This window comes from Chlorocebus sabaeus, chromosome 7, assembly GCF_047675955.1.
Source record: "Chlorocebus sabaeus isolate Y175 chromosome 7, mChlSab1.0.hap1, whole genome shotgun sequence".
In the NCBI taxonomy this organism is placed as follows: Eukaryota; Metazoa; Chordata; class Mammalia; order Primates; family Cercopithecidae; genus Chlorocebus; species Chlorocebus sabaeus.
The window spans coordinates 70503554-70530906 of record NC_132910.1 but is presented as its reverse complement, the minus strand read 5'-3'; the positions used below and the strand labels follow the sequence as shown (position 1 = coordinate 70530906).

The window sequence follows — 27353 nt, the reverse complement described above, 5'->3', positions numbered from 1 at the left end:
GCAGTCAGAAGCAGTTGGAGTAGTAGAAGCTGAAATATTTACACATGCAATACGGTATCTGGGATTTGCTTCAAATTGCTTTCTCCCCAATCTAGGGTTGGGGAGGAAGATTGATACAAGTTGGCAATTCTTGCAGCTGTTGCAAAGTGCCTGACACATAACACATGATAGGCTCACTGAATAGGAACATAGGAATTCATTATACTCATCTCTGTAGTACTTTTGTATGTACTTAAGATTTTCCATAACAAGAAGTTAAAAATATAGTATTTACATACACATATAACTCCAGAATCCAGCCACTTTCCATCACTTCCACTGCTATCACCTTAGTATGAGACACTATTATCTTTTTCCTGGATTAGTGTTATAACTCTCTAAAAAGCCTACAAACTTCTACCTTCCCCACTCCATCCCTTTAGTCTCTTTTTCTACACAGCAGCCAGAAGGATCCTTTAAAAATCTAAATTTGATACGTCACTTCTCTGCTCAAACTGCTGCAATGGCTCCCATTTTCACTCAGAGGAAAAAGCCAATGTTCTTACAATGACCTGTAAGACCCTGAATGATCAGATCCCCTGTTACCTATCCAACACATGGTCCTGTTTTTCATGAAATATCTGGGGGAAGCGTGTTTAAAGCAGAGGAAACCCCCTGGAGCAAAGACACCAAGGCAGTAGCAAGCCTCATAAATTTGAAGAAAACAGCCTGAAAAGAGTCCCCAAGATCACCCACAGCTGACCAAAAACAAGACCAATGTTCAGGAAATACAGGCTGATTCAGCTTTCCTAAAATTTAGGAATGATGTAGTGAAAGAGACTGGGTTTTAGAATCACAGACTTACCCAAATTCTTGTCTTCCCATTTACTGACTAAAATTCAAGTTCTGATTCTCAATTTTTCTCATTTGAAAAATGGGGAGAATATAATGATTTTCTGAGCTTGTTGCTAACTGAGGTATTATGTATAAAACATCGAGTGTAATGCCCAGCACACACCTGGTACTCAAATGTAACACAAACATGTACCCTTCTCTTGTAGAGAAAATGGGGCAAAGTATATCCTGAGCAGATGGGAAAACTCGTTTCTTAAAATACCTCTCATGGAGTCTGCGTGAGAGAATGAGCCTTGGCCTGGTAGATGAGAATACTTAGATCCGGTCCAGTCTGAGACATAACTAGCTGGGGACTTTGGGAGAGCCTCTTCATCTCTTTGGAATGTAGTTTAATCATCTTTAAAATGAGAGAATTGAACTAGATCCCTAAATTTTCTTTCAGTGCTAAGATTCTATGATGTCTCAATAACATTTAGTGATTCCTTCCTTTCTTAAGCAGCCCTTTTAGTGCGGGTCACAGGGGACAGGGCATTAGAATAATGGAAGGTAGACTGGGAAGAGGGAAATATTTACATTATAAAGTATGGTTGGCTTCTTGGGTGTATGGCTTATGCAGGCTCAGAGGGCCCTGTGCTCGGTTTAATGCTCTTCTCTTACTGTCCTAAAATTCTCAATACTTTTTGAACAACTTTTGCATTTTCATTTTACACAGGGCCCTGAAAATTATGTGGCTGGTCCTATTTCTATGGATTGATTATTAATAAGTACAAAAGATATTTTCCTATGAGGAACTAGAGAGCATGGCAGTAAGATATCTCTAGGCACCTAAAGAGGGGTGGATGGATGGAAAAGATAGTTGCCTGGGATAAAATGGAAATGAGATAAAGTTATGTGGGGATGGGGAGGGGAAAAAGGAGATAGATGGTCACTTCAACATTATAAAGTGCTTCTTTACCTTTTGCTACTTGCTTTCTCTAAACTATAGTATTAGAATGCCATCTGCTGGCCAAGGATACACTCTTTCAGAGGTTTCCAATGCAGTCTCTGCTGCATTTGTGTCTAGGGAGTGTTCCAGAAGGTCTGATATACCATATCCTATACTTTAAAACAATAATTATTAAATGTTTCTTCAGTTCCAAACTCCATATTAAACAAAGCTAATACAAAGACTCCTCTTGAACTGATCCACTAAAACTGCTTTCATTTATTGAACAAAAAATAATTTTAAAAAAGCACTATGTGCCAGGCAGGAAGTATTTAATGATGAACATTATTGGTAGAGATACTTAGGTCGTTAAGAATTTCCTCAAATGGATACAAATTCTCAGGCTCATCTTGGGTCTGAATCAAAGTATCAAGAACAGCATCATCATCTTCAGCATTGGATGGTCATCTAGAGTAGGGTTATACTTTCACTCAGTGTGTGCTAATAATGCAGGATGCTGTATATTGCCTTCAGGCCCGATGACCAACCTTCAGGCTATTGTCTGGAACAGATTTTACTGGAGAATTGACTGGAAAAGAAGAGTATGCAAGACAATGGCAGAAGATGAAAGTTAGGAGCAAACGGTGGAAATCAATAGTCATGGATAAAGCACAGTGTTCCAGAGGGCTTCTCTCATCCATATATATCCTCATTGAAGATTCCATTAGAATGACAGATTGCGAGAAGTCCTCCCTGCCATGTAATCAAGATTACCAGGAATGAAAGAGGGAGCTTAAATAATTAGTAGTTAGAACTGCTGTGAAGTGAAGGAGTAGTAGAACTCTGAAGGAGGGCAGGCAAGGAAGTGCTCCCTAAATGTCAGTCCAGTTTCAAAGCCACATCTCTCAGATTACAGGTAGTGAAACTCGTTCTTATCAAACGATTCTGGCACACTCACTATATTCACTGGAGAAAACACCTGAAAGTCAAAGAACAGTACTCTTCCTAAACTTGAAAACAAAACATCCTTTAGGTAAAGGAGTATATGCTCAATGTCATTTCTTGGTTTCAATTTAGAAACTTTTTAACAAGATTTTTTTTTAAAGGACACTGAAGGGCACAAATGTGACACAGAACTTCCTCTCTTTAACATATACTCGGAACACAGAAACCTCGGTGAAGATGGAGGTTATTTCATAATCCCAGTCCAGACTGTTTGTCCTGCGTGTTCCCACGGTACAAGGTGTTCAACTCCAGCAATACCATTACTCTGAATTCAATCTGCTTGCCTGCCTCCTCTAGTTTGTGAGCTATATGAGGACAAGGATAGGGTCTTATATCTATACCCTACACTGTATCCCTCTAACACATAGTAAATATTAATGATTATAATTTGGGGCATGCTGAGCAGCCTCAGCCTCAGAAAGCCAGCTTTCCCTATTCTTTCTTATACCCAGAAGATCTACTGAGGGAATCAGCCCTTGTTGTTCTTTACAAACAGATAAACTTATTTTGAACCAGATCACTGTAGCCATATCTGATTAGGTCAAAAATGGCCACCTGATCCAAGGGCAGTCAATTTCTATACTTGAGAGCAGCCAATGATAGAACTTTGTCCAAGACCAATAATTCTCATTAATTAAAACCAGGTAGGGTGTCTGTTGAGAATTTGACTTCAATACACAGGAAAAGTCATTAGCTAGTAATGATGGGCAAAAGTTAAAAGATACAGATGGAAAAGCAAACAACAGAGGCCATGAGGTAAAAGCAGCCATGATAAGTTCTAGTAAACAAAAACTGGATAGAAGAAAAGAGGGGTGAGATAACATTTTTAGATGTGGAAGTAATGAATTCTTGCTTCTGGTGGATAAAAAGATAACTTGTTCAGTATAGGCTCCTTGTACTCTGAGTAGCCAAGAATATATATTCCTTTAACCAAATATGCATCAAGCACCTATCATGTGCTAAATATGACATGAGTTTTAGTGGTGGACAAGACTAATCTATTTGGTTTCATGGAACTTCAAATCTAAGCTTACCCTGGAATCTAGACATGGAAGACATATTGAACAAGTAAAAATTATTGTGATAAGTATGATAAAGGAGTAAAGGTAGGCTCTCATAGAAATATATGCTATCTTGAATTATACTTTCCATTGAACTATTTTTCATAAGATGCTTGATTGTATGGACTTTCTTGAATTCTTAGAGGGCCTAACTCACATTTCAGACTCCTATCATCCTTATTTTCGTACAAATTGGCTCCTACACACAAGCGGGAAATCATAAAATCTAAATAAATGCTTTCTTTATAAAACATAGCACTAACTCAGATACAGTAAAATGCAACTCCTTCTACCACTACAAGTTAACATTTATTAATACATGGTGTTTCCAATGTGCCAGATATTTTTCAAAGTGCTTTATCATACCAATTCAAGTTCGTCATCACAACAAAGTCTATATAATAAGAACAATTATTGCTAGTCTCATTTTACACATGAGAAAACTGAGGCAGAGAGAGGTTATATAACTTGCCCAAGGTCAACAGCCGTAAGTCGCTGAACCAGAATTTGGACCCAAGCAGTCGTCCTAGAGTCCAAATTCAATTTTACTTAATGTGGTTATGTAGATAAATTTTCATTCAAAATATCATCCATCAAATATGTATTAAGCATGACTTACATGCAGGCACTATATGCCAGGTGCTGATATAGGTGTTACAGATACGACAAAGAACAAGACGGACAAAAATCCCTGTCATCATGGAAGGGATACAGATAACAAGCAAGAGAATGAAGTGAAATATATAGTACATTAGATAGATATAAGTGCTATTGAGAAAAATAAAACCAGAAAGAGGGATGTGGAGTGTCAGAGGTGAGATCACGGATGTAGTTTTAAATAGAGACTCGGATAGCACTGAATAGGTAACATTTGAGCAACACCCTGAAGCGAGTGAGAGAATGAACCATTCTAAGTATGTTTTAGTCAGAGCCCTGGATTTGGATCCTTGAGCCAGTGACAGTCTTAAAAGAGCCTTGGAATTACACTAAGTGTTCCTGGGCTCTGTAATATAAACAGTCTAGGGCTGGATACAGTAGCTCACACCTGCAATCCCAGCTACGCAGGAGGCTGAGGCAGGAGGATCCCTCGAGCCCAGGAGGTCAAGGCTGCAGTGAGCCATGATCATGCCACTGCACTCCAGGCTGGGAGAGACTCTGTCTCAAAAATATATATAAAGAGCCTAATTAGCATAGCCTATGGGGGCTCAAAGTTTCTAGCTGAGGAAGAAGAGAGTAACGTAACAAAATAAGCATTATGAAACAAGCAATAGACTCCTTCTATCTTTTGAACTGGAATTTCTGAAGGATTATTTTGTGAGGCAACAATACTGAAAACTTTATGAACTCTATTCTTCCCAGTTTCTAGTTGTTATAAAACCAACACATGATCGATATATTTAGTCCGACTGAGTTACAAATTGATGAAGTCATTCTCACAATAGGGAGAGTAGCCTTGTCTTCCTGTGGGGGTCATTTTACTCATTCCCTTAGGTTCCTAGGGAGTACCCTTAATCCCCAGGCAAGAGTCACTCTATGAAAAGAAAGTTGTTTATGAAATTTAGTGTGCATGGGAATGATGAAGAAACAGAGAAAAACACCACAGATGTACTATTCCTACATTCTATAACTCTGACCACTAATGAACCATGAATCTGTATCCCTCTTAAGTTGATCTAAGTTAGCTTTTTGGTGTCATCTTTTACCTTCTATGCCTCATGCTTTTCAAAATCAAGTAACATTTCCCCAACTTTGAAGTACCTATTGCAATACTCCAACAGCTTAAACGAACAGAACTGCACCTTTATGTGGCCTACTTGCCAACATAGAAAATAGGGGGAAAATACACTTTTTCTTTTGAACTCTGAGAATACTCTAAATTTGTCATTTATTTTTTAAGCATGGGAACATCTTTTCAAAAGAAATCCTCATGGAAGTCTAACAATACCTACACTGTCAACTGTACTCTGCACCTAGAAGAGGGTACACTAGCTCATTCTTCACGCAACAGTACTTGAGGTTTTCCACTTTCATACTCCTTTCAGGGAGTAAAGAATGGCATAACCTGAGGCTATCACAAAAAGCCATTATCTGAAGCATCTGGACTTGTTCAATCAGATCTGAGAACAAAGTACTGGACTAGAAGGTGTCCTCAAAGTCTTACCATGGGTCCTGGAATACTGGGGTTTGGCTGGCAGCAGAACCTCCTCCTTTCATATCTATCACTACCTTTTGGCTATCAGCTGGAACATGGGGGCCAAAAGGGCTTAGGTGTCCTCTACCTCACAGACCCAGTGTCTTCTAAGCTTTTCTACTTTAATTTTCTCAGCACCTGAAAAATTCACCTCTTAAGACCTTAAAGAGTCTCACTTAAGATATAAAGGCAAAAGCCGGGTGTGGTGGCTCACACCTGAAATCCCAGTGCTTTGGGAGGCCAGGTGAAAGAATCATGTGAGGCCGAGAGTTTGAGACCAGCCTGAGCAACAGTGAGACCCTGTCTCTCCCTCTCTCTATATATAAAAATATATAAAGAGAATTATTTATTTAAGAATTGCTACCCTGATTGCTTCCAGAGAGTCCAATTTAATAAATTACAGGAATTATCTGTTTTAGAACTTTAAGGTTGATTTAGTCCCCTAATGAAGACGAATGTGACTTTTTGTTGTGGGGAAGGTGAAGACTGTCAAGCATTAATATTCTTTTTTGGGGGGTGGGGGGTTCTTTTAAGGTGGTAAGACACATATAATATACAATTTGCCATTTTAACTATGTTGTATATACAATTCAGTGACTATTAATTATATTCATAATATTGCATAATCATCACCACCATCTATTTCTAAAACATTTTCATAACCACAAACAGCAACTTACCATTAAGCAATAACAAATAATTACCCCATCTCCCAAGCCCCCAAAAAATCAAATATTTTCTCCCATTCTATAGATTGTCTTTTTACATGTGTCTGGCTTATTTCATTCAGTGTTTTTTCAAACATTATTTTAAAACACTTAGCATTATTTCAAGAATCATTCATGTTGTAGCACATATCAGAACTTCATTCCTTTTCAGAGCTGAGTAATAATTCAAGATACATAAAACTACATTTTGTTTATCCATTTATGGACAGTTGAGTTGCTTCTACTGTTCGGCTATGGTTAGTAGTGCTGCGATGAAACAGCATACTTGGTGTATACTTGGTGTACAAGTATCTGAGTCTTTGTTTTAAATTATTTGGGATATATACCTAAAAGCAGGATTGCTAGGTCATATGGTTCTTCTTTAACTTTTAGAGGAATCTCTAAACTACTTTCCATAATGGTTCCATTATTTTACATTCCCACCACCAATGTTAAAGGATTTAAGTTTTTCCACATCCTTGCCAACCCTTGTTTTTTTCTGTACTATTATTACATTATTATTGCCATCCTAGTAGATGTGAAACAGCACCTCATTGTGATTTTGATTTGCATTTCCCTAATGATTAATGGTGTAGAGCATATTTTCAACTGCATGTTGGCTATTTGTATATCGTCTTTGGAGAAATGTCTGTTCAAGTCCTTTGATCAGTACTTTTTTAACCGGGTTCTTTTTGTTGTGGAGTTGTAGTTCTTTATATATTCTGTATATTAAATCTTTATCAGATATATGATTTACAAATATTTTCTTCCATTCTGTAAATTGTCTTTTTACTTTCTTTATAGTGTACTTAGATGCCCAAAAGTTTTTAATTTTGATGAAGTGCAACTTCTCTATTGTGTTGTTGTTGCTTTATGTTAGCTGTGGGTTTTTCATAATACCCTTTATCAAGTTGAGGAAGTTCCCTTTTATTCCCAGTTTTCTGCATGTTTTTATTAGGGAAGGGTATCAGATTTTACCAAATGCCTATTCTGCTCAATTGAAATGAAATGTTTGTCTTTTTTCCCTTTGTTTTACTAATGTGGCATATTACACTAATTGACATTCTTATGTTGAGGTATCTTTGCATTTCTGGGATAAATCTCACGTGGTAATGGTATATAATCCTTTTAATATGCTGTTGGTTTGGGTTTGCTAGTAGTTTTTAAGAATTTTTGGGGTTTTTTTTTGTTTTTTTTTTTTTTTGAGACTGATTCTTTTTTTTTTTTTTTGAGACGGAGTGTCACTCTGTTGCCCAGGCTGGAGTGCAGTGGTGCGATCTCAGTTCACTGCAACCTCTGTCACCTGGGTTCAGGTAATTCTCTTGCCTCAGCCTCCCAAGTAGCTGGGATTACAGGCGCCTGCCACTGCACCTGGCTAATTTTTGTAGTTTTAGTAGAGACGGGGTTTCACCATCTTGGTCAGGATGGTCTTGAACTCCTCAACCCATGATCTACCCACCTCGGCCTCCCAAAGTGCTGGGATTACAGGCATGAGTCACAGTGCCCTGCACTTTTTGAGAATTTTTGTATCTATATTCATAAGGGATACTGGTCTGTAATTTTTTATAGCGGTAAAAACATATAACATAAAACTTACCATATTAACCATTTTCAAAAGTACAGTTTAGTGGTGTGAAACATATTCATACAGTCGTGAAACAGATCTGCAAAACGTTTTCATCTTGCAAAACTACAACTCTACGCCCATTAAACAACTGGCCTTTTCCTTCTGTCCCCAGCCCCTGGTAACCACCACTCTACTTTCTGTTTCTAGGAATTTGACTACTTAAGATACCTCATGTAAGTGGAATCATACAGTATTTGTTTATCACCGGCTTATTTCATTTAGGATAATGGCCTCAAGTTTCATCCATGTTGTAGCATTTGACAGGATTTCCTTCCTCTTAAGGCTTAATGATATTCCATTGTATGTACATAATACATTTTTTAATCCATTCACCTGATGATGGACATTTGGCTTGCTTCCACCTCTTGGATATTGTGAAAAGTCCTGCTATAAACATGGGTGTGCAATATTTATAATTTTCTTTTCTTGTGATGTCATTATCAGCCTTAGTATGAGAGTACTAGCTTAATAGAATGAGTTAGAGAGTGCTCTCTCAGTTCTATTTACTGGGAGAGTTTGAGTAACAACAGAGTTAATTCTTCTCTAAATGTTTGATAAAATTCACCAGAGAAGTGATCTACTACTGGACTTTTCTTTGTTGGAATGTTTTGATTACTGATTGAATCTCTTTCCTTGTTATAGGTCTGTCCAGCTTTTCTATTCATCTAAGTTATCTAATTTGTTGACATACAATTGTTCATAGTATTGTCTTATAATCCTTTTTATTTCTGTAAAGTTTGGTGGTAATATGTACACTTTCCTTTATGATTTTAGTTATTTGTGTCTTCTCACCTTTTTCTTTGTGTAGCTAAAGTTTTGCCAATTTTGCTGATCTTTTTCAAAGAACCAATTTTGGTTTCATTGTTTCCCTCTATGGGTTTTGTATTCACTATTTCATTTATCTCTGCTCTAATCTTTATTATTCCCTGTATTCTGATAGCTTTGAGTTTACTTTGCTCTCCTTTTTCTATTTCCTTATGTTGTAAAGTTAGGTTGATTTGAGATCTTTCTTTGTTAATGTAGGCATTTACAGCTATAGATTGTCTTCACTGCAATCTACAAGTTTTTCTAAGTTGCATTTTCATTTTCATTTGTCTCTAAGTATTTTCTAATTTCCCTTATGATATCCTTTTTGAACCACTGGTTGTTTAAGAGTATGTTAAATTTCCACACGTTTGTGAATTTTCCAGTTTTCCTTCTGTTACTAACTTCTAACTTCATTTCATTGTTGTCAGAGACCTTTCTGACTTCAATTTTTAAAACTTCGTTGAAACTTCTTTTATGCCTTAATATATATCCTGGAGAATGTTTCAGGTATACCTGATAAGACTGCATATTTTGCTGCTGTTGGATGGAGTTCCATATGTGTCTGTTAGGTATAGTTGGTTTATAGTGTTGTCCAAGTCCCCTGTTTTCTTATTGCTCTTCTGTCTAAATGTTCTACCTATTATTAAAAGTGAAATATGAAACTTTCCAAAAATTTTTGTAAAACTGTCTATTTCCCCCTTCAATTCTGTCAATGTCTGCTTCATATATTTTGATTCAGCAATTTCTTGGTTGCTGTAAACTTTTTGACTGTTTTCCAGCATTCTGACAAAGTTATTTCAGACAGCTTTTGCTTGTTTTTCAATGCTGCTGTGGAGGGGCAGAAACTTGGAGTGGCTATTCCACCATTTTGAACACGGGTCACCCAAGGTGACTTTTGACACTAGCTTTCACTAGAACAGAAAAAAAAAAAAAGAAAAAAAAAAAAAACCACCAATAAATCTGTTCTCCAACAGGCATATTTATAGACATGAACAAGAAAGCTGAGCTTCTCCAGTAGAGGCCTTAAGTCACATTCCCTGCATCCATCTCTTCCATTCCATGTTGGTCCTTGAGTAATCCCTGAGGAATCACAGCATTCCATGAAATTTAGTTTAAAAAGCACTATTATAAATAATTAAAGCCCCTTGATACTTATGTGTCTACTGCCTGTGTGATGTCATAAACAGTTGAACAATAATTTTGGACTAGACAATCTCTTGCTTATTTTCTGATTTACTTTTTCCCAACAAACTTTCCAACTTCTAGTTAATAAAATGCATTTTCATTGAGAAAATTTGAAAAATATGGAAAAGCACAAAGAAGAAAACTATCTGTGATCCCATCTTTCAAGGATAACTTCTGTTAACATGGTTACAGTTGTCACACTTACAAGTCTAATTCTGGTCAATATTTTATATATAGCAATGATCACCTTAGCACCCATTTATTTATTCTAAATTAACAGCTTTTTAATTCCAAGCCTAGGTGTTGATTCCAAGCACAGGTTTCCTATGCGTGGAAACCTATAATCTTACGAGATAAAAACACGTCACGTATTGACTAACCTTTGAAACTCCATCCTCAATGACTGCCTCTCTAACACCTTTCAATAAAACAAATCACAGGTTGATTGCTGATGATTAGCTTAACGAAAGTTCAAAGTTGTAGGTTTCAACATCTTTGTCATTTGTGCCTACTAATCAAGCTCTGCTCTACTGAAGTTGTTTTTAAACTTTTAAAAGCAGAAGGATGCTTTGTTTTGAAATAAAATCTTGTATGAAACTCTAAAATATAAGCAAAACTAAGTTTTTATGGTTGAAGTCTGTTTATATACGTATAAGTAAGTAGCACAAAGAGGTTTAATTGTATCTGACTAGCGTGTTCACAGCCAGTTCTGCTCAGCCTTCCAAATACCCAAATCATTATGCAGAACCCAAGGCTCTGTGATGCTGTTTGAAAACTTCACTGTTCTGTTATATGTCCTCAGTCAGTATTTTTAATGAATCAGTTGGTATTGCTTCTGTATCTCTTATGGCTCTTTGGACAATGCCTGACACACAGCAGGTATTAAAAAGTATTGACTGAAATTAAAGAAGGAAAATCCACAAAGGGGAAAAGATTGGCACATATCCATTACTAGTACTTCAAAACATCTCAGAAAGTATCCCCGCTGAGAGTACAGATCAGTAGTGTTAGATCCCACTGGTATCATACACAATTATGTTCTAAAACACAAAATTTTACAAGTATTTTTTTGACTGGGATTGTGTTAGTGGTTGCAGAATATAACAAAATATTGTTGAATACATATTAAATTTCTTCCATGTGGAAGACACTGTTCGAAGAGCTGTGGAGATTGCAAGATGGCAAAAATACTGTCTTTCCTTTAAAGAACACTTAATACTTGCTAGGTTCTGTGGCTTATGCCTGTAATCCTGGCAGTTTGAGAGGCTGAAGCAGGAGGATCACTTGAAACCAGGAGTTTGAGAAAAGCCCGGGCAACATAGTGAAACCCCATTTCTACAAAAATAAACATTAATAAAAAGCAAGCCTGGCATGGTGGTGTGTGCCTGTAGTGTTAGCAACTGGGAAAGCTGAGTGGAAGGATTGTTTGAGCCCAGGGGTTCAAGGTTGCCATGAGCTCTGATTGTACCACTGCACCCCAGCATGTGTGACAGACCAATACCCTGTCTCAAAACAAATTAACAAAACTTAATACTCTAACAGGAGAGAAAATCTACATAAAATTCCTACAAAGCAAGCCAATGTGCCAGACAATATCAAGAAAATTTCAGTGTTTTTTTGAGCCAGAGGTAGGGAAATTTTGAAAGATGACCAATCTAACAAATAGCTCCATTAATACGAGGCCATTACAGAATGTAGAGGGAAATAATAGGTGCCAAAGGAAGGCAAAAATCTATGGAAACAAATATTTCATTCACTGCCTTCATCTTGAGAAAATAACACTCTCTCCAAGAAGAAACATGACATAGAAGGTGGAGACAAGTTAAATGTGACTTGTAAATGTGAAGTTTTCACAATTGGTATGTAGAAATACCAAGAATAGAGAGATCAGTGTGAATTGTAGTGAAGGAAATTTTATGAAGTTGGCACTTTAAGTTGGGCCCCAAAGGATGAGTAGGATTTAGACAGGTGAGAAAGCAATCCCCAATGCTGGAAAAAATATACTATATTTCCAGTATAACAGGAAAAACATGCACCAAAGCCCAGAGGCCAAGAGAATAGCTTCCATGAGGAAAATGGAAGAAAGCACTCTGACTGGAGCAAAGAATGTTTCCTGGGTACCAGGTTGGCTGAGTAGAGTGCAGCCAGATTAATAGTGGGTATAAAGGTGGGAACTGCTAAGGCCAAGATAAAGATAAAAGGTGCAACCTAGTTAGGATGATAGTACAACTCTTTCTTTGTTAGAGCAGGGAGGGAACAGAGTCTTGCTCTGTCACCCAGGCTGAAGTGCAGTGGCACGATCACAGTTCAAGCAATCCTCCCAACTCAGCCTCCCGAGTAGCTGGGACTACAGGTGTAGCACTCAGCTAACTATTTTTTGTAGAGATGGGATTTTGTCATGTTGCTCAGGCTTGTCTTGAACACCTAGGCTCAAGCAATTCACCCATCTTGGCCTCCTGAAGTGCTGGGATTACAGGTGTGAACAACAGCGCCCAGCAGATAGTACAACTCTTAAACAAAGAAAACTATGGAAGATATACAAAGGAGTTAGAATGAAAGAGAACAGCTGAGGCACAGTGGCTCATGCCTGTAATCCCAGCACTTTGGGAGGCTGAGGCAGGCGGATCACCCGAGGTCAGGAGTTCAAGACCAGCCTGGCCAACATGGCGAAACTCTGTCTCTACTAAAAATATAAAAATTAGCCGCCGTGGTGGCAGGCACCTGTAATCCCAGCAACTCGGGAGGCTGAGGCAGGGAGAATCGCTTGACGCCATGAGGCGGAGGTTGCAGTGAGCCAAGATCGCACCATTGCACTCCAGCCTGTGTGACAGAGCAAGACTCTGTCTCCAGAAAAAAAAAAAAGAGGTTGTAGTGAGCCAAGATCATGCCACTGCATTACAGCCTGGGCGACAACAGGGCAAGACTCTATTTAAAAAAAAAAAAAAGAATTTAAGAGAACAATGACAACAAAATGAATAAATAAAATGACCCTGAAGATGGAGAAGCAACCTGTGGTAGGGTTGTTGTTAGGACAGGTACTCAATTTGAAAAGGAAGAAAAGATGAAATTAAGATGAGAAAGAATAATTTAAGAGAAACACACATACTTCCAGATGAAAATTATAGTAACGAAATTCTCCACTGTTTGAGAGGTTGTTCTGTAAAATTAATTTAATTCCTAGGATGATCACAAGGATGCTTTATCACATGGACATACTGGTTTGAGAGCTGCATAAGAAAAATTTGCATTATCCCTTAGGTTAAAGCAAAATTCACCATCATCTCCCTCCTGAGAACTTATTGCACTTGAAGTTCAGAAGGTTTGTAACGTCTTCTTAAAAGCACTTAGCTGTCTTTGGCCTGATGGTTATAGCATTTTCATGCACCACCTTCTCCACCCCAGCCCAATCAGATTAATTTTGCTGACAGAATTATGGAAGTGTTGGCTCATGGTTACAGTGCAATGATTCAATCTGTAGTCCCTAGTGCATATTTTTCACTTGAACATGTGAGGTAGAAAGTTCAAGGTGGTTGGACAAGTGCAGAGGAGTAGATGATTGACAGTGAACCTGGATTTCTGTACAGTACTTTTTAAAATTTAAATTGCTTCGACAATGGCAAATGCCAATGGAGCAAGGTGGCTCATGCCAGTAATCCCAGCACTTTGGGAAGTCAAGGCAGAAGGATCACTTGAGGCTAGTAGTTCAAAACCAGCCACAACACACTCTAAACTCATTTTTGTAATGTGGAATAATCAACAATGAGTGGGACTCTTACAAGGTAAAGTCGGAAATAGAATCTTTCAACTGAATTTAGTTAAAATAACCCCTCCTTATTTGCATTAGTTACTCTTCCAAGTCTGACAGACGTTCCTGACTCAAGATCAGATTATACTATCAACATCTCCTCATGATGAGCATGTGGTTCTGGGCCAAGGACTAGTTTAAAACCACTTCAAGACCTGTTCAGTTTATGTCATGCTTATTCATCACTAATAATCTCAATAATTTTTTATCAATCCTACTTCAATAACTAGGAGTAATTGATCCTACCTTGTCAGCAAGAAGAACGCTTCCATCTCCGGTAGGGGCAATTGTTTACTTGCCTTTCCTAATTTTTGTAAAGATTCAATGCCACTTATGCCCAGGGTCTTTTTGTCTACTACCATCAGACAATCTGCATTACAGCACGCAATCTAATTATCAGGTAATGACCCTTTCATCCCAGAATCTACAAAGCATTTTTCTTGAAAGGTCATACACTATCTCTGTCTCTAAAACCTGGCAATTGATTTGGAGGCCAATTGGAGCAAGGCTAGGAAGCTATGGAACAGCTTTAAGACTGCTGGATTTGGAGTTAATTTTAGGCTTTATAATTTTTTTAGTAACCTTAGACAATTCACTCCTTTTGTGTTTCATTTTCTAATTCTATAAAATGCAGTACAGCCCCTTCAAAGAAGTTTTATGACGATTTAATGACTTTCTGTAAAAACACAACTACAGTCTTATCTCCATTTACTATGCACTAAGAGAACCACATATATCTGGGTGCCTATATTTTCTGAACAATTCAGGAATCATGTGAAAAGAAAGACAATATTTGAAATTGGACCCACTAGGTAAAATCCAGGCAGTATGGGTCATTTTCTTCCTGCTAGCATTCTATTCTTGCTGAGGCTCACACTCAAAGTCAAATAACCTTTGGATTATTCTTCCCCGCCCCTCTTCCCCCCAGACGGAGTCTCGCTCTGTCGCCCAGGCTGGAGTGCAACAGTGGCGCGATCTCGGCTCACTGCAACCTCCGCCTCCCGCGTTCAAGCGATTCTCCTGCCTCAGCCTCCCGAGTAGCTGGTATTACAGGCGCCCGCCACCACGCCCGGCTAATTTTTGTACTTTTTTTTTTTTTTTTTTTTTTTTTTTTTTAAGTAGAGACGGGATTTCAGCATGGTGGCCTCGCTGGTCTCGAACTCCGTACCTCACGTGATCCGCCTGCCTCGGCCTCCCAAAGTGCTGGGATTACAGGGGGCGTGGCCAGGTTATTCTTAAACCCACTCCCTTGAAGTACCTGCAAATACGTGCTGGTCTCTGGCCCTTTTGGAAACTCAGTCCTGTGCGTAGGACGTCCACCTCATAGGTGGTGTTTCAAATACTAAGTGTAAAATGCTAGAGACAGTACAAAACCCACCAGAGAGGTCCTTCCTAACACGTTGGCATAAGAATCCAAACGGAATACAGGGATAGGAGAGGTGACCTTGGGCAGTTCCAGGGAGGAGTCCATCACCTGACTGGAATGGGCCTTTCAGTGGGACGAGAGTGTATTTCTTCCAACGAAACCTGAATAACCACCTTGCGGCCTGGGACGCCGCGAGGCAGAAGTAGGCGGGCCCACTCACTTAGTGTCAAAGCGGAGGCCGCGCTTCCTGTCCGCTGTCACGTAGGCAGCGGAAAGCCGGGCCAGGCGCCTGCGCGCTGGGAAGGGTAGGCTCAGAGTGTTTTCCGGAACCCGGTGGGTGGCGGACTGCGCAGGCGGCCGGATTCCACTCAGTTTCCGGTCCGGCGAACACCAAAGTCCAGGAATCTAAGCATTTTCAGTTTCTGGGATTGTTAGGAAGCTGCAGAAGCGAGATGGAGGTGGACGCACCGGGTGTTGATGGTCGAGATGGTCTCCGGGAGCGGCGAGGCTTGAGCGAGGGAGCGGGGCAGAACCTCGATGTGCGGCCTCGGTCTGGGGCAAACGGGCTTCCCAAACACTCCTACTGGTTGGACCTCTGGCTCTTCATCCTTTTCGATGTGGTGGTGTTTCTCTTTGTGTATTTTTTGCCATGGTGAGTATCTTGAATGCAGAATTGGAGTGGTAAGGAGCTTAGAGATAATTTGCTCTCTTTTGGGCGGAGAGGGGACTGAATTCCAGAGTTTATATATGTCCAAGATTACGCAGCTGGTGAGTGGCGCAGTCGGGTGGGTGGGGGAGAAGGACTAGGAGTAAAATGTTCTTCTTTTGAACGTCCGTGGGAGTCTCCAAGGAAGTGTGGAGAAAACTTGGCGTCATATTTTCTCGTGATTTGGAGTGAAACCAGCTAGGCTTGAGTTCCTGCAGCACCGTGAAGCGACCGGAGAAGTTATTTCGCTTTTTGGAGCTTTATTTTTTCATCTACCATTTGGGACCGTTAGTGACCCAGGTCATAGGGGTGTAGTGAAGATTGAGATCGTAGTGATTTGCGTGTTGCCTGGCAGTAGTAAGTGCTCAGCGAAAGCTGTTTTTTACTATACAGCTGTTTTTTAACCATGAGCAGACTACGCAGCTATCTGAAACTTAACATGTCCAAAACTGAACTCTTAACAGCTTCTTACCCAAATTTACTTGCCTTGCAGTGTTCCCATCTCAGTAAACCCCAACTTTATCCACTGTTACCTCCCAGAAACCTGAGACACTTTGTCCTTTTCTTACACACATCCACATATCCTAAAACACCAAGTCACAAAATTCTGTAGTTTATTTGTAAAACCCATGCTCTCCATTTTCATCGCCACTCGCTCTGAAAAGACAATTCTGGCAGAGGATATTCTCTAAGAATAGGGCAGGAGGAAGCGGACACCAAATGGAGACGGTGATAAGAAACAAGCTAAAGAGAAGCAGTAAGATGAAAGAGGGCTCCTATGGGAGAAGAGCGGTGTAGCCCATCTAGACAGCTGTCCTGGACTTTGGAGTTGATTGTTCACTCACTGTTAACTCCTCTCAGTCACCATGCCTATGAGTTACTTCTGAAATTCTCACTTCTTGAGAGGCAGTCAATTTTCCCAACCCCCATCCTATATTTTCACCAAGAGTTGAGTGTCTTAAGCCTCGCTGTCTGATTTCTTGGATGGTGTGGTAACTTAGAGAAGACAGAGAGGGCCAGGCACAGTGGCTCACGCCTTTAGTCCCAGCTACTTGGGAGGCTGAAACAGGAGGATTGCTTGAGCTGGGGAGGTCGAGGCTTCAGTGAGCTGTGAACGCGCCACTATACTCGTCTGGGGGAACAAAGCAAAACCCTGTCTCAAAAAAAACGGGGGTAGGGGAGCCAGAGGGATTAATGGGGAGGATGGCAAAAGGGATAGGGATTTGTATAAAATTATCGTCGAGCCATTTGTAAAGGGAGAGTTTTACTCTCCCTCCCTATTTTGGTAGAGACTAATAATCTCAAATACAGTGGGTTTTGTGTGTGTGTCTGTGTGTGTGTGTGTGTGTGTGTGTGTGTGTGTGTGTGTTTATGACCTGAATTTTCAGCTCTGGATAGAAAATAGAGGCCTTACAAGAAATGTTCCAGGCTTTTCTTTTTCTTTTGTCAATATGTAAATAGGCATAAATTGTTAAAAATTGGGAAGATAAAGCAAATATTGCTGACAAATACTTGCTTTTTACAGACTCGTTTGCTGATATCTAAATTAAGAAGTTGGTTCTTGAGTGAATTCTGAAAATGGCTACAAACTTCTTGAATAAAGAAGACAAGACTCTCAACAGAAGAATTTCACATCTCCAAGGGACCCTTCCTTTCATTTTACACTTTGTTTCTAATTTGCAGGACTCTATTAAATGGGTAGGATTTCACCCATTCCTAGCTAAGTTGTTAAAATTAAACCATTTGGTTCGTGTTTAAAAACTTTCCAACATCTAATGGCTTTACAGGGGCTGAATATAAAAGCATTTATACTTAAAGGTCTTGTGTATTCATTAACAAATATAGTAATGTCTTTTAATGTTTTAAGAGTTGATCAGGATTTAATACGATGCAAGTAATAGGGTGATTAATAAGGGAAGGTTTTTATGAATTCAAAAGCCAATTATTCAAAAGCAGGGAAAGATTTTGAGAGAGGGAACAAAGTATTCTTAGATTGCATAGAGGCTAAGTTCCAGTTTTAATTTTTAGGTTTAGTTGGACTCTGTTATGAAAAGATAGGTTATGGGTGGGTGACAGGTTGATACAGTTTTAGAAAAAGCAGGTAATATCAAAGTATTGGAAAGCTAGCATGCATGCCCTCTTACCTGGGTATCTTCCCCCTTTTTTCCTTTTAAATTCTTGAGCCTCCTAGAATGAAGGATTATGTGTTTCAAACCTATTTTTTATTACTGTTGTATTAAGTGTGCTTGTGCCCAAAACATTTATTTTTATAATATCTGTAACTTGCTTAAATACTTCAGCGAAGTCAGCATATTTACTCATTCAACAAATATTTGAGCCAGACATTATTTTAGACACAGCAGTGAACAGAACAAAAAGGCATTCTTGCCTTCACAGAGCTTACATTCTTACTGTTATTTAAATCTAAATGTTATAAAACAAGAATTTATATTCTGGGGTTGATCAGCTGGTATTTAATCAAAAAGGCCACACTCCCATAGCAGCTACTCTAAGCTGTAGTAGCTAATAAAAAATATTACTGTTGGCCAGGCGTAGTGGCTCACGCCTATAATCCCAGCACTTGGGGAGGCCAAGGGCAGTGGATCACTTGAGGTCAAGAGTTGTGAGACCAGCCTGGCCAACCTGGTGAAACCCTGTCTCTACTAAAAAATACAAAAAATTTAGCCAGGCATGTTGGCATGCACCTGTAGTTCCAGTTACTCGGGAGGCTGAGACATAAGAATTGCTTGAATCCGGGAGGTGGAGGTTGCAGTGAGCCAAGATGGGGCCACTGCACTCCAACCTGGGCAACAGAGACCCCGTCTCAAAAAGAAAATATTCTTGTTAGCCCTAAAGGCTTTACATGAGGAATGGTAAAAGTGGTCTCTTGTTTAAATTAGTTGCATTCAGTATATATGAATTGTCTTAAATATTTTGAGAATATTTCCTTCCCTTTTAAACAGGGAATAAGATCTGGTAAACTCTCTGTGTAAATCTTCCTACCTTTCAAAATGGTTCTTAGAGTTAGTCAAGTCTGGAATATAATTTCGAGTATAAAGTTAGCAATCATGCCTTTAAGGTGTTGCTGCATCAACCTAAACAGAACCATCTATGGAAGGTATGGTTGAAACATCTGTGGGAACACAGAACTGGGATTTCACTGAGTTTACCAAATCATTTGTGTGAACTGTTTCTGCACTGCTTGCTAATGGTTTTGTCTAGTAAGTGTTTACTTATATAGCTGAGTTTGGTTTTATTGTAACAAATTATCTGGTAGTGAGATTGTGAGGTGATGAACAGTTCTCACATAGTTTACTGTTAGGTCACACACAGACTTCCGATCATAATCCATACTGTCTTTTTGAGCCTAAAATCAGCCTACTACCACAACTACCAGATACTCTGAAAATTTTTAGTATAGTGAAGATGAAGAGATCTTGGTGTGAAGGTTAATTTTATGTGTCATCTTGATTATGCTAGAAGATGCCTAGATTTCTGGGTTTGTCCATGAGGGTGTTTGCAGAAGAGATTAGCATTTGAATCAGTAGACCAAATAAAAAAGAGCCATCCACTCCACTGTGGGTGGGCATCATCCAATCCCATGAGGGCCTGGCTGGAATAAAAAGGCAGAGGAAGGGCAAATTCTGTCTTCTCTCTGCTTGAACTGGGACATCCATGTTCTATCCTTGGACATTGGTTCTCCTGATTCTCTGGCTTTCAGACATGGAGCAGGGCCCCTTGGTTCTCAGACCTTTGGACTTGGACGGGAACTGCACCATTGGCTTCCCTGGGCTTACTGTCTGCAGACAGCAGATGGTGGGACTTCTCAGCCTCCATAATCATGTGAGCCAATCCCTCATAATAAATTTATTTCTATATGTCTCTATATATATCCTGTTGATTCTCTTTCTATGGAGAACCCTGACTTAGTAATATGACATGACTGTAATTGGCAGTTTTTAAAATTGGTGGCAGTATGAAGTTTGAATCTTTCCTATAGATAAGAAATTGTACCTACGATTAAACTGCCATAGCAAGTATAGTGACTGCTTACATTACCCTCAGTTTGAAGGCTTTTAAGGAGTGGATAAATGGAACACCAAGAAGTTGCAAACTTGCTAACAAAACATAAAAAACGACATCAAAAGAAAATCAATGTGACTTTACTCTGATAAATTCTTTTGTAAATTCACACCATTTTATATAAGTGAAATGATTGTTTTAGTAGTTCCTTTTGAAATGAACTGGCTTATTAGCAGTTTCAAGGGATAGTTTTTAGGGGGCTTAACCTGAACGTTTCAGGATGTAAAGAGCTGCAAATACTGAGTCCATAAGTGGCATGGGAGTACATTTGGAGACTTCAGCCTGTGCGCTAAGAATGTTTTTTACATTTTAAAATGATTGGGGGGAAAAAAAGACTTTCATGACATGAAAGTTATATGCAATCTGGATTTCTATGTTGACAAAGTTTTACTGGAAAACAGCCATGCTCATTCATTTACATATTGTTTATGACTGCTTTCACATTACAAAGGCAGAGCTGAGTAGTTGTTACAGAAATATTATGGTCCACAAAGCCTACATTATTTTCTATCTTTATAGAAAGTTTGCCAACTCCTTTTCTAAGGAGCTGTGCTTTAGACCTTGCTGGAGTTTAACTCTTAGGATTTTTCCTGTGATAGATAACATTTCATGATCAGTGAAATTCCAAGTATCCATGACTTAACCCATAGTAATCCATGTTGGGGGGAGGGTGACGCACAGTTCATGAATGCAAAGAGAAGTCCAATCATATAAACTTAAAAATCAGTTTATCTTAAAATTTTTTTTGGATGAGAAGAAATTGATTTCACATGAAAATATAACATTGTGAAGGTAAGTATTTTAAACATTACAACTGTTGGCTGAATTATTTACAAAGTTATGAGCTTATATCTGGATGAAAATATCTATAAAAATAAATAGGCACCCTAGATGTAAAAATTTTACATGAAATAAAATGATTAGTATATATATATATCGATCTGTATTTGGAGTGTTAAATCAACAATAAATGGTCAGTTTCTAGTTTGTGTAGCAGTACATGAGTCAGGAGGTTTCAACTGGACAGTACTTAAAAGAGGCAAAACTGGACTTCTATTTGATGTCTACAACTCAACTGAGTTGAAAAGACAAATCTCTGAAACTGCTGTTAAATACAAAAATTAGTTTAAATGTTTCAAATAATACATTTCCAACTCACATCTTAACCAAATAGAAAAAAAAAAAAAACTACACAAACTTTCTGACAGCTATTAAAAAACTTGAAGCCCATTTTTCTAGTATTTTACAGTGTTGTAAAAGCAGTAAAAACTTTGGTATTTCAAATACAGGTTTACAAACTTTATTTACAAACCCTCCATACTAAAAAATTATGTTAAAAATAAGTTTTCTTAAACGATAAAATTAATTTGGGATTCAAGTATTTCTAACTTATGAGAATATAAAGTAATGATCACTCACTATTATAGTTTAAAAAGGCTAGTAAAAACTATAGGTAGAAGATAAAATTGGGCCACGACTTGGTAACTGGTTAAACTTTTAGTTAGACTTTTATAAGCAATTATTTTCTGTTTATCTAACAATATTCACATTAAATTATTTACAACATTTTAGAATGTTTTAACACGATTTACGGAATCAGTCAAGTGGCTACATTTACTAGTTTATTGAATTATATTTATGAGGTTTATCCATTTAGGAATGTAAGGAAAACTTTTGTTCTGTTTCTCAGTTATCTGGAGTGAACATAAAACTATTCTAAACCACAATTAGTTTAACAGCATAGTACAAAATAAAATGACAACTAATGAAATAAGGCAATTAAAAGTAACTTATTTTTACTCGTAAGGTTACCATAATAATAAAAATTCCTTTAATTTTCAAAGCCCTCTTCATGAAAAGTAGCTGGGGTAAAATTACTATTTGTTCAAAGTAGATAAAAGGTAAGGATGCTTCAATTAAACATTTTATTAAAATTAAACTCTATATGAAAGGTAGAAATTTAATCTGGAAACGTAGATTTTCAAATTCAGATAAAATGGGTTGACAACCTATAAGCAGGTAATATTACAGCAAAGAAAATGTAGGCAATGACAGTGACATACCAGTGGGGGCCCTACATTAATTCCTAACACTGCTGGTTAGCAGCCCAAAGTAAATCAAACCAAAATAAAGATCTTTCGTATTTCATACAAAATTAGAAGAAAGAGTAACGAGATAAATAAATATACTAAAGTTTAAGTATTTTAACTTTTTAATTTACATGGCTAAAGTAGTATTTATGAATACCTATAAATAGTCAAAGGCCTAATTTAGGTAGATACTCAGAAGACAAAAGTTCTAGGAGCAAAATTAAATTCTATCTGACCTTGAAAATTTACAAATTTTAATCATATAAGGCTTTTCTTTCCCCAAATGCTATCAAATTCACAAGTCATTTTTTTAAAGACACTTAAAGGGATCATATGCAGTGACTATCATAGAAGTCAAAAACAAATGGGTGAAGCCCTTTTCTGGTTACCCATTAGTGCTTCTTCATAAAGCAATTCTTTGACAAAAAAGTACCAGGCTATGTATCACCTGGTACTTTTCAATTAGCATAGTTTATAATCTCCACACATGAGTACTGGTTAGTTTCATGCTTCCCAGTCTACTGGCCACAAAATAGGGGGACAAATTTAATTTTTATTCAACTGTAGCATGTAACAAATGAATTATTATATCTCCCTGATTTTCTGTTTTTCACGGCATGCCAAGACTATTCAAAGGGAATTTCTTAAATATCTAATAAACTGATCATAAAATTAGATATGTGTATACACATATACATATGTATAGTGATTAACAACTTTAAAAATGCCACGGGCTTTAATTTTATGTATCACTAGGTTTGGTCAGTAGGTTCCTATTATATTTAAATGGCCTCTGAGAAGTAAAAGTTGGTCAATTTTACCAGTTATCTATTAGAATGTATGCTAGGTTTATATCTTTGTTCAGAAGGGCAGCTTGAACCAAGATTATTTTGTAACACAGATCCTAGTCCTTTTTCACTCTAAGATAGTGAATTATTACAAAAGCCACTGCTCTCTGGAAAAGCGAGCTTGGGCCTCTGATGGTATTTCAATCTATATGTATCTGTCATGCAGCTATCAACTGAAAAATAGGTAGTTAAGGAAACTGTCTCATTTGGACAGGTAGAAATAGAGTCTAGTTCTGGTTGGCAAAATCCATCAACGGCACCTGAGTTTGCCTGAAAATCATTAGTTGGGGAGTTGGACGGGCAGTTTGGTGTGTTGCCAAAACACTCTCTCACTTGAAATGTTTCTTTATGTCTTTCATCATTCACATGTGTACTCACTTCTAAACTTGGTTCTGAAGCTGTACTTAAACTGTGCTTCGGAAGATGAGAGGTAGCTTTAAACACCTCTGTAAGTTTGATATCAGGTGTAGATTCGCTTTTCTCTGACTGTGGCACAGTGGTTATAGCATATTTCTTTGGTGGCAAAGGGGGTGGTGGATTCTGGCAAAAAAGTTTTGGCATCTGACACCCATCAGATCTACCGGCTGACTGAATTATACATTCTGTGGATAGAGAGTTCTCAAAGTAACATTGATCCATGATATTTTGCTGCAGGATGAGAGGAGCAGTTGCTGGCTTTAACCCAACAGTTCTTAGGTGTGAAGACCATAATGAAGATGGTTCATTACTGTTCACTCTCTTCCCAGAAGCAGAGTTATCAACGCAAAACGGCAAACCTGTTCTCTCAGAATTTTCTATATTAAGCCACTCAGAAAATTTGCACTCATTTGGTTTTTCAAGTTTCTGTTCATCTGACTGGTGCACATGTTCTCTTGCATTATGGTCCTTGGGTATTTGTAGACTGGATGAAGGAAATAACTTTCCATTGTTTTCATGTACATGTGATCTGAAATATGAAAATAAAAACAAAGCTAGAACACCCTATGCAAATATGTGAAACTAGGGGAAAAAAAGTTTTGTAGTTTGATTTTCCCAAAATACAGTTTATATTATTTTTACAACAAAACCACAAAAATGGAAAGATGTTTGCAACCATTAACATTTTCAACTCTCTCCAAATCCAAACTCTTTCTGTCAGAATATGTGTTTACCAGAAACAGCCATCATTACCAGAATCCCATTTCTAATAATTAGAAATATAATTTTAAAAACTCACTTCAACTTGAAACACTAAAATTACATTTATTTGTAACAATATATAGAATTTGAGGAAAGTGTTAACAGTCAAACAGTACCCTAAAACATCTCCCCACCAACATTCTGAACTTTAAAGGCAACAGAGGTAGAAGTACTTAAATTTTGATATGTAGTAGTATAGTATATTACTTTATTTTATTTTGCTATGGCGAGGGTCTTGCTATGTTGCCTAGGATGGCTTTAAACCGGCCTCAAGTGATCCTGCTGCCTCAGCCTCCTCAGTAGCTAGGATTACAGACATGTACCACCATATCACACCTGGCCGTATACTAGTTTAAAATAATTTAATCAAGATTACCTTTAGGTAATAGTTATTTTCTAAGGTGAGGGTTAATGATACTACAAACTAAGCTTCAAATTTTCTCTTGGAAAGTATCACCTACCTCATAAGAATGCTGTGAGGATTGAAACAGACAATCAAGATACTGTACCTGGTACTTTGTAAGCTCTCTATTCTTAGATCCACATTCTATTAACGATTCCCAATAAGAAAGGCATCTTAATACTGTAGACCCATTGCTTTCAAAGTAATAATATGTATTTATGCCCTTCTGATAAACAATGTGCCTATAATACATGTATTTAGGGAAAAAAATTATGGTTACCTTTTTATCAAATTATTTTTTATTTGTAAATGTGATTCTGGGTGGAATTCGTGAGATTTATAGTCTGCTTCCAAATTCCTGAGTTCTTTTCTAAAGCCTAGGGTTGGGTGGGGTGGGGAGAAGAGATGAGGAAAACAAAATCATTTAAATTATCTTACAGAATTTATTTCATTTATACTTTTCTATATTTACATAAAGCTTTCTATAAACAGGTAAACTCTTCCAATTAAAAAAAAATGAATTCTTGAAGACTCAATTCAAAATAGCAGTTCTTTTTTTAACGCTTTATGCAAAATTTCTTCAGTTTATTATCACTTGAGGGTGTCATCCGTGACAGAATAGTGCTATTCCTGCTGGGTCATGCAGATCGGTGTATGTGTTTCACCTGTTACTTGAGATGAGATCTTTACTGACCAAGTGTTAACAGTGAAAAAACCCTGCATTTGAAGATTGTTGGCTTGAGTTGAAGTTTGGACTCACTAATTATGGGTAGGTAAACAAGCCTCTTAACTTCTTAAAATTTCAGTTCCCTCACTTATATAATGTGATAATGATAATCCATTTTACCTACCTCATGGGAATATTAGGAATTTAAACTGAATTAAAATTGGTAGGAGGTTATTATGACAGCATATAAAATACACCACTACTAATTAGCTACCATTTATTGACTGTTTACTCAAGTTGTGAGAATGGATATTTCATTTAATCTTTACAATAACCTTAATAAGAAATGACTATCAACTTGATGTTACAGATGAGAAAACAGTAGCTTAGAAATGCTAAGTATATATATCCATATACTACAGAATTAGATCTTTATGACTCAAAAGTCCGTGCTCTTAACTAACATGATGCCATAATGCTTTCTAATAATTGATACTTAACTTCTCCCCTGGTTCTGACATTTAATAGGCACCAAATAGTTTTTGAATTTAATTTTAATGAAGTCTTACGAAAAAAGTTATACTAATTTACAGTGTGACTTTTGTTACTTCCAAGTGTGTTTATACTTCCAAGCCTGCTACATGGTAAGATTTCATATACCAATTAACCATTTTCTCTCTGTAATTATAGCTAGCTCTTGATTAGTGCCTAAAGGTCAATGTAGCACCAAATAAAATACAGATCTATTTCCCTCTGAACGATTCTAGAAGAATTCACTGGAGAGCCTTTAACAATATTAATGTTCAGAGTAAAACATTATCTACATTTGGATTTCTCTCTACAAAACATGACCTTAACCAGCTATTGCCCTCTAGTCTTTAATATAATTAAATGAAATTAATGTCCAGACTACAGATAAAGTAGGCCCAACTGAACAAACAAAACCCTGAAAACTAAAAATTATTTTAAAAGGTAGAGATGAAGAAAAGGGAACTAAGACATTTGGATTTGTACAGGAGTTTACCTGAGACCATCTCAGTTTTTGATTCCCCCTTATGGGACAGCAGGTGCTTTATATCTGAGAACCTGAAGGTCTACAGGGGGCTTTTTCCTTTACTAAGGCACAAGGGGCCTGGGGCACCAATATACTGATAGAAAAGTCACAACCTCCAACGTATCAACAAAGCACAAAAGTATCTTTAATTACTTTGTGAACATCATCACCCGCTTATCGTAGAAATGAGTAGAAAACTGTATAAAATTATTTTAGTCATGTATCACCACAATGATGATAGCTACAGTTTATGGAATACCCAATATGTACCAAGTCTTCAGATTATTCTAGTTCAGCAATTCTTGAAGTGTGGCCTTGGAGCCCTGGAGGTCCCGAGACCCTTTCAGGTGGTCTATGAAGTCAAACTATTTTCATGATAATATTAAGATGTTACTTTTCTTTTTGACTGTGTTGCCATTTACACTGATGGTGCAAAAACAATAATGGATAAAACTGTTAGCATAATTCAAGGTAGTAATACTAAACTGTACTAACTGTATTCTTCATTGCCATATACTTGTGTGTGTGTTTTTTTTAAGCCAGTTTTACTCAAAGAATGCTTGATAAAACAGTAACAATTATTTTATGAATTTACTTCTTTTGCACATCTTTTTATTATTCTATGTGAGGAAATGGGAACTATGCATAAAGCACTTTTGCTGTGGTAATACCAAGCATGACAGCAGTTTCAAGAAAAAGCATCTATAAGACTGTCTGAGCTGTCAGCTGAATTTAGCTGGTTTTTCACAGAACACCATTTTTACCTGAAAAGATACCAAACTTTGGTTATTCAGACTTGGGTACTGGCAG

The 27353-nt window shown here is 37.6% G+C and overlaps 2 protein-coding genes and 1 long non-coding RNA gene across 8 annotated transcripts in view; 1 reads left to right on the top strand and 2 right to left on the bottom strand.

The window, feature by feature from the left end:
* The window catches only part of LOC140712018 (uncharacterized), a 50433-nt gene extending 34671 nt beyond the window's left edge, over positions 1-15762 (bottom strand). Inside the window, exon 1 of the long non-coding RNA XR_012093416.1 lies at positions 15526-15762. This is a non-coding gene — a long non-coding RNA (uncharacterized lncRNA). The remainder of the gene's footprint in view (positions 1-15525) is intronic.
* A 35-nt stretch (positions 15763-15797) lies between these two features.
* On the top strand, positions 15798-18036 carry ARLN (allregulin). Its single transcript, XM_007999671.3, has 2 exons — positions 15798-16165; positions 17745-18036. Coding segments are annotated over exons 1-2 (201 nt in total). The 5' UTR covers positions 15798-15965; the 3' UTR covers positions 17746-18036.
* A 2977-nt stretch (positions 18037-21013) lies between these two features.
* Positions 21014-27353, bottom strand: part of USP53 (ubiquitin specific peptidase 53) — a 78020-nt gene continuing 71680 nt past the window's right edge. For 5 of the 6 annotated variants that reach the window (XM_037991348.2, XM_037991343.2, XM_037991336.2 and 2 more), the window contains 2 exons: positions 25103-25199; positions 21014-24186 (listed from right to left, as the gene is read on the bottom strand). In XM_037991348.2, coding sequence (XP_037847276.2) covers positions 23313-24186; positions 25103-25199 — 971 coding nt within the window. In that variant the 3' untranslated portion in view covers positions 21014-23312. The remainder of the gene's footprint in view (positions 24187-25102; positions 25200-27353) is intronic. The other variant, XM_073017599.1, reaches the window with a different exon arrangement.